The following is an 8,284-nucleotide window of genomic DNA, read 5'->3' as shown; positions in this document are numbered from 1 at the left end:
GAACTGTGACAGACTTTACATCGGTGTGGTTCCCTGCCAAAAGTTTCTCTTCATTTGCTCTTGGAAGTTTTTGTGTGTGGACAAGCATGGGAGAACATTCTCCAAGTTGTCCTTTGAGGTCTTCACGCTCAGGTTGACGACAATGTAGCGTGTGTTGTTCCTCACAACTGTGGCAGACCTGGCCCTGCACTGCGACATGTACATTTATACCACCTGTTCTAAGATTAGGATCTTTGCAAGGGGGATGAGGGGCTCTTAATATCCCCGCCTCAGATTAATTATTTAACGGCACGTTGTGCTATTTCCTTTTGAAATATGTTCTGTTAAATATTGAAGTTTATAAATAGGCTATGTGTTTTGGCACGAATGGCCAAATGGTGCTTTCCATGGCACCACTTGTACTGATAAGAAATCGGAGCAGAATTCTTTCTAGTGATTTCATAATCACTGAGGTGAGGGCTATTTGTCTGCAGTCCTTATGTTTGTCCCTTATGAGCTACTGCAGAAACATGGCGGCACAAAGAGAACTCAAATGAAGAGGATCATGTAGACCCTCGTAGCTATTAAGAAACACAATTGTTAGTTGCAGATGATTATTAATGTTGCTTTCAGTTTCCGCACTCAGGTATAGGAGCCTCAGTTCATTTTCATACATCTTTATTACCACAAAGCTTGTGGGTGTAATCACAGCAGTAACGACAATAGTAGCTTTAACAGGAGTCCCATCGTCACAGCAGAGCAGTCATAATGTGAAGCAGAGGTTATTCCAGTTACAGCAGGAAGCGTCCGTTACGTCAGCGCTGCTTTACTTCTGCTTTACTTCTCTCTAACGTCTTCATGACCATTTGCTTCTCAGTATTCATCTGCGGTGACTGAGACCGCACCGCATCTGAAGTCAGTCAGCGAGCAGGAAGCAGCTGCTCCTCTCAGTGTATCGATAACAACCACAGAATGAGAAGGGGATCACGGGACAGTCACTAAAGTGGACACACAGGTAGCAAACAAAGCAGGCACACAGACAAACAGTCAGGACCGACTCTGTGTGTGTGTGTGTGTGTGTGTGTGTGTGTGTGTGTGTGTGTGTGTGTGTGTGTGTGTGTGTGTGTGGGCATTTGTTTATGATAGTATCGTTCGTTCCGGTGCACTCCAGCAGGACTATAGCTGATCGAGATTAAGATTATACACTTAATTTAACACTTAACTGGAGAACCAGATTTGTGTAAAGTACTGTTCGTGGTCATTTGAAAACAAATGTCGGTGGTGTTGGACACACACACACGCACACGCACACGCGCACACACACACACACACACACACACACACACACACACACACACACACACACACACACACACACACACACACACACGTGTGTGGGGGTGTGTGTGTGTGGGGGCGTAGTTTCAATTAAAAAACAATTGTTCTTGGAATGTTCTATTTCTAATAACGAAATGTAATGTTGTTTTCTTTTGACTTCAGCAAATGGAAACACAGACACACGTAAGGAACTAATAATGAAATGAGTGCTGACACACACATACCCACGAAGCGGGTACATCGACAGCATCAACCTACAGTGTCATCATCTGCTAAAATGATCTAATACAATAACAACAACAACAACACACTTCACTTTACAGGTATTGATCTGGATTTTTGGTATCAACAAACATTTGTTTCTTTAAGGCGAAGTTTTAGTCCAGAAGTCTTCTAAACCTTTCCCCTGTTTATAAAATCTAACGTCATGTACAAATGTTACAGGTTTAATAATTTACTTTGTTGCATATTGACATGTGCGTTATGCTGGGAAGGTGAGGGGAACGCTTAGCGATCCCAGTCAAAGCTTCATTCTCCAGTGTTGCATCTTCCTCATCATCATCATCATCATCATCATCATCATCATCATCATCATCATCATCATCGTCTTCATCATCATCATCATCATCATCATCATCATCATCATCATCATCATCATCATCGTTTTAGTGCTTTGCAGGAACGTCTTTGCCTCCGTCCTGAGCAATGCGTAGTGGTTACAGCCAGCAGTACAGTCAGGGGTCGAGTCAGTAGCATCTCAATCAGTCGTTTCTTTGACACCGACTGTCTCCTGAACGTCTTCCGCCTCCTCGTCTCTTCTTTGTTTAATGGGCTCAAAGTATTTATAATCCCCCCGAGAGTGGTGAGGAAACACTCAGAGCTAAATGTGTCTCCATGTGAACCGGACTCATTGAGCATCCTTCCCAGTCTTAAACCACGGTGTGTGATGGAACATAGTTCAGTGGAATGTGTGTGAAAGATGAACGTCTTGTAAATCCTGCTGCTTTTAATAACGGGACGAGACGCGTTTAGTACGTCTCTGTGTTGACGTGATTACATTCAAACCAGTGATTACAAAGTGAGTACGCTGCTGTGAGTCAAGAAGCTTCAGAGGACATGACAGGAATCACACATCCTTAACTTAGAAGTGAGCCTTTGCTGAATGTGTTTTGGTGAGATGCCTGAAGTGAACGTCAGTAAGTACCCACTGCTGAAAGTCTGGAGCGTCAGCATGTCATAAGCAACCATAGCAGCTACATGAGCCAACTGAATGGCATCAGGCCGGACACTAGCCGCGCTTAGCTTAGCGGTTAGCATGCAGCGGCCATGCTGTCGCTGAGTGGTGAAGATGTTTCTTTATGAGCACGTTTGTGTTTGTACACTTGCATCCTTTGTTAGGAATGCCAGCGCATTTCCCCTCATGGACGTTTCTATGCTATTGTGCATTCGCACGTGTCGGCCGCCGTAAGGATCCCTTTGCCTTTAGACAAACGTTTACCCTTGCACCACTCAATAGAACCTGTGCTCGTATGAAGCGATACCTGTAGGGCGCACGAAGCTCCAGAGGGACCAGAGACACTTGAGCTGAGGACAAGTCACCTGTTCACTGACACTTGGTGCAGAGCTCATTCCTTCACTGCTAACTCTCCTCTCGCTGGGTCGTACTCACAAGTGTCCTGCTCACTTAGCATGCAGCAGGACACTCTCCCAAGGACACAGTGGTTCACCCTGTGCTGTGTGTGTGAATTAAGTCCAGCTCAATGGTTAGCAAGGCCACAACCAAGACAATTCCTCCGTCTGTATATATCATTATATATATTTATATACACGTGTGTGTGTGTGTGTGTGTGTGTGTGTGTGTGTGTGAAACTAGTGTTGGCTCGGGCAGAACATTTCCAGTAAAGTGTTAGTGTGTTGCATGCTGGGACAGAGTCTAAAGATGGAGGGAGAAAGACTGTAATTTAACTGGGAGCAGCCCTGCCCGTCACTTTTATATCTGTCCATCCCAGCATCCTTCAGTGTTCTCAATAACGCTCCCCTCAACCCCTTCCTCCATCACTTGCTTCTCCTCTCTTTGCTTCCCCCCCCCCCCCCCCCCCCCCTCTCCGGCTCCTGTATTCCAGTGTGTGTTTTAGATAATAGAGGCGAACAGAAAAAGGAGGAGACATCCGATACGTTCAGGAGCTTCTGTTTGCCTTCACTTCGGTTTGCATGATGGATTGTTCCGGGTTGATTCCAGGTGAACCCCAGCAGGCCCACAGTCAAAGAGTTCCAGCTCATAGACTGAGCCCACACGTGGTATGCTTGTCCTCTGTACCTGCAGGCTTTAAGTGTTAGGGATTCATGTGTTCAAGTCTTTAAAAACATGTGATCATCTGGTCAAAACATTGAATATTAAAAAACAGCCAGTGAATGCAACACCTCTGGAAAGCCCATGGTGTGGACTGGAGGCTGCTTGTGAGTACAGTCTTGTACTCCAGCACCCTCAGAGGCCATCTATAGTGTTGGCGTGTTCACATCAAATCCTTCCACATTGCATCCGCCTCAGACAGACTCAGCTTTTGATTCAATAAATACATGGTTTCCTTCATGTGGCTTCGTTTTCCAGGTTTTAAAAGTTGCATCTTCTTATCCGATGGAGTTCAACTTTGTGGAACTTTCAGCAGGAATGTGGCATGATCAAGCATGTGTGACAGCTGTTGGACTTATCTCCAGTTGAATCGGAGCAAAGAGTAGACTTCCAAGAGCTGAAGCATTTATCTACATTTCAGAGCCTGGTGACTTGTGTCTGAGGGTTTGTGAAGCTCCAGTGATCAGCCCCAGCAGTCTGAGCCACGCTGGTTCTTTGGGTCGCATTCAGACACAGCCACGCTGGTTCTTTGGGTCGCATTCAGACACAGCCACGCTGGTTCTTTGGGTCGCATTCAGACACAGCCGTACTCGTACCACACAGTCTGAGGGTCGTTGTTGGGATCGGGGGACGAGGGCGTGCTTTTGGGCCGTTCCACAGATCCACACCCTGCCTTCTCACTCTCCTTCTCTACATGGGAGGAGTCACCTGGCATTAGCCCCTCCCCTTTTACCGAGGGTTCTTCAGGCCGCGTGGCTGACACAGCCCTGACAGGGGTGACCATGGCAACCTCAGCCACCTTGTGGTAGGTGGAGGACGGGGTGGGGCCGTTCCGAGAGTCAGGAGTCCTCCCCCTCTCTGCGTGTCTCTCTGTCTGCAGATTGAGAGAGGTGGAATGGTGAATGGGCAGATTCAGGAAGCTGCCGTCTGCAGGCTGATTGGTTGGGCCAGCCAGCCGAGCAGACAGAGGGCGTTCCCTCCCGTTAGCCCCTGCCCCTGGTCTCCGGACAACCCCATCTGATTGGCCGTCATTTCCATGGAAACTGTCTGGTCCGTTTGAGCGCAGCAAATCAGCCGAGGCCAGGCTGAACGCCCTGCTCAGTGATTGGCCGGACCTCTGGATGACGGTCTGGCCCGAGGCTGGTGATTGGCCCACAGGCTGGCGGGGCAACGGCTTGACGCTCTGTCCCGGCCTCTGGTTGGATGCCTGCACAGTGGGCGTGACATAGCTGGTAGGAGCCTGATCTTTGCCAGGGGGACCCGAGGGGGCGGGACTTCTGGTGAAGTAGTCAGTCATTAAGTCCTCCTTGCTTCCTGTTGACACCTAGACAAAGGAAAAAACAGAGTAAGAACAAATAAAAAGGTAGAATTGTGTTTTATCAAAGGGGTTAGCTAACTAAAAGCATGCCACTGCTCCATGAAACACATCAATTCCATTCAACTCAGCATATACTGACTGACAACGCCGACTGACATACGCTGCCTCTGACTGTTGGAATGCCACCGCTGTGTGAACACTACTCGCTGTGCTACTCGTGTTCCACTGACACGTGCCTCTGGTAATTAGCATCTAAAACAATGACCATGACCTGAATCAAGCTGTGAGGGGTTCTGGGGTCAACACATGTGCTGTTGGCTAAAGGTGAAGCAGTAACCCACCCCCTGTCCTTTGTTTAGTACGCATACCCTGTCGCCGCCATGTTCCCAGAGAACAGGGAGTACTACCCAGGAAACAAGTAACTGGTGTCATGCATATTATATGTTTGTTGGAATTTGATGAAAAGGAAACTCAATTTAGGAATATGGAACATGTAGAACCTGTCATAGTCTAATCTGTGCCGTAAATTAGTGTTTTATATATTTATATACATTTAATACCAAGGTATAAACTATATAAGCAATACCATTATGCCATTACAGTCAGCCATTCTGTAGCCGACCGGCAGATGGTCACAATCTACCCTACTTGTACTACTTGAAAATGAAATGTCATGGCTTCATAGTTGACCCTATTAGTCATAGACTAAGATACCCCACTGTAGAACAGCTGTGATAGAAGTCTTTTAACTGCGTCTGCATTATAATGATGCTTTTTTTGCAGGTATCTCACCGTCTTCAGCGATGACTTGTTTTGCCCATACTGCATACACTTCTTACCATAGGAGGCGACTTCAGGTTGCTCTCATGTAGAAACTCTTCCAGGGTCAACATGTCCTTAACAGGAGAAGACGTACAAGTCTTACTCCGAACCCCAACCCCACGTTGTGGTTGAGCCCTCTGGGGCACGTGGTCATATGGAAGGGTGGAGCTACGTGACAGAGCCAGTTGTGATTGGCTGAGACCTGTGACATCATCACTGGAGAGGCTGGCTGAGCGAGTCTGGCGATCTGATGGGTCTAATAAGAAAAACATGTATTATTACTGACTGAACCTAAAACTACAGGTGAATACAGGATTCACGGTCTGTTAACCGTATGTACATTTCATCTACTTTAAGTAATGTACATTTATTTTATTATCATTTAAAAATATATATTTTAAGTAAAGTATAATTATTTTTAACACATTTGTATATATTTAATAATAATATTTTTTAAATATCTCTTTTCAGTAATTTTATTTATTTTTCAATTTTAATTATATTTCAATATGATCCAATTTCAGTAATGTATATTTGTTTTAAAATGTTTTAAATTATATTTTGACAGTAATGTATATTTATTTTAACCAATATTTGTTATAATTTAATAATATTAATTGTCCTACAGGGTAGCCTTAAATACTGTTTAAATATACAGTATTTCAACATTTGTATTTAGAATGTAATACTTTTTTCCATTTTCAGTAATGTTTATCTACGTTTATAATGTTTTATTAAAATGTAATACAATTATTCATCTTTTAGTTATATATAGAGATTTTTTACACATTTTTATTATAGTTTGATAAAATAATGTATTTTCAGTAATGTACATTTATTTGTACACATTGGGCTGAATATGACTTTAGATTTAAGTGTACAAATACACAGTGTGTACCTCTGCAGTTGACGGGTGAGCTGGAGCTTGAGGTGTTGTGGCTGAAGTCTGCCGACCCCGGGAGACCTCCCGTGTTGCCATGCGGACTAAATATGGAGTCGGAAGTGTTGTGGCGAGAGTCTTCATCAAATAACAGACCTGAAGAAATGTACACACTTTAAAAAAAGAAACTTTAAAAAATGGCTTCTAAATAAGGTTACTTCTGAACCAGCGGGCTGACCTCTGGGCCGGCGGGCCGGGCCTCCCAGTCGGGGGTTGGAGTTGTTAGGGAGGCCCAGTGAGGGGGACTGATGGCTGGGAGTGGAGCTCAGAGCTTTGTGGGCCGGACCTGGGGGGGAACACACACAGAATGTTAATATGATCATCATTCATTCAGCATTTGATATAAAGACTTGCTATCCAAATATATTCCTTTACAACATCTGTCAAAGCATTCATCTAAAGTAGAAAGACTTTGAACAGGAAGCATTGGAGGACAAGGGACATTAGGGAAACCTTTGACACTTCAAACACTTTAAGGTTTGAACTCAAGAAAGATCAAACTAATCACTATAAAGTTTAAACAGATATCTATATATAATAACAATACATGCCGTTTGTATAGCGCTTTTCCTGGCGCTTATATATATGAATGCAGAATATGTATATTTAGTATGGGAAGCATTCATGTGTTCGTGACGAGACAACCCATTTACGCACTTTAGCGTGTAATTAGCCAGTTGAATGAGCACGTTGGTCCAAATGCACCCTGGACTCGTTGACGCCACATTGACTCTTTAATGCAGATATCTGCACACAGCACATTCTGTGGCTCAATGACACGAGTCTCTCAACACACCTAAATGCTTGCTTCTGTTACAGCGACCAGCAGCGAAGAGGAAGTCTTTGCCTGGATATGATCGGAGCCCAAGAAAGATGGACGCCCTGCCCCCGAAGGCTGCATTCTCGTCAGAGAGAAATGGCGTAAGAGCAATCAGCCAGTCAACACTAACTATTGCAAAAGATGTGATTGAGTTACAGGATGATGTGTTTGCACGAAATGAAGTCATTGCATCCATGTGATTCCAGTTGTTCACATGCTTTCCCATCAGGCGGTATATCACCCCGCATGCCTAACTCTGGCTCAGGAACCTTCTTTGGCAACAGGCCAGCATGACATGGTTGTTCCTATTGGATCCTTTAGTTCTAATATCCCAGAGTCTTTACCTGCGCTGGAAAACAGGCCTGAAAGCTGGAATTAACTTCCATCTTCATCAAGTCGCTCACTCTCCTGCTGGATTTACAGTTCCTTACCTTGTCCATGTCCGTTCTCTCCGTTGACACTCTCACTGCTGCCTCCTGGGGTGCTGCTACGATAACCCCCCCGGCCCCTGTCCGTCAAACCTGCAGACCGATCACAGTGTTAGAACCTGCGTGCCATAGGACGGTGTTGTGTGACAGCAAGCAGCAGGAAAGCCAAGCAACACATGGAAATGACTTGTTCATGTAAGCTTAGAAGTCACTGTGATACCAGCGTCATTCAGGGATGCATCTCATTCTATTGAGACACTGTGACTGTGTTTTGGAAGTGAAGGTGTGG

The 8,284-nt window shown here is 45.0% G+C and overlaps 1 protein-coding gene across 1 annotated transcript in view; it reads right to left on the bottom strand.

The window, feature by feature from the left end:
- Positions 1-3,421: 3,421 nt before the first annotated feature.
- Positions 3,422-8,284, bottom strand: part of ccdc88c (coiled-coil domain containing 88C) — a 65,511-nt gene continuing 60,648 nt past the window's right edge. Inside the window, 5 exon segments of the mRNA XM_034111816.2 lie at positions 3,422-4,991; positions 5,825-6,063; positions 6,706-6,843; positions 6,926-7,033; positions 7,999-8,088. Coding sequence (XP_033967707.2) covers positions 4,242-4,991; positions 5,825-6,063; positions 6,706-6,843; positions 6,926-7,033; positions 7,999-8,088 — 1,325 coding nt within the window. The 3' untranslated portion in view covers positions 3,422-4,241.

The sequence above is a fragment of the Pseudochaenichthys georgianus genome, chromosome 22, assembly GCF_902827115.2.
Source record: "Pseudochaenichthys georgianus chromosome 22, fPseGeo1.2, whole genome shotgun sequence".
Taxonomy (NCBI): domain Eukaryota; kingdom Metazoa; phylum Chordata; class Actinopteri; order Perciformes; family Channichthyidae; genus Pseudochaenichthys; species Pseudochaenichthys georgianus.
Note: the sequence above shows the minus strand (reverse complement) of the source record. Positions and strands in the feature narration are given on the sequence as shown.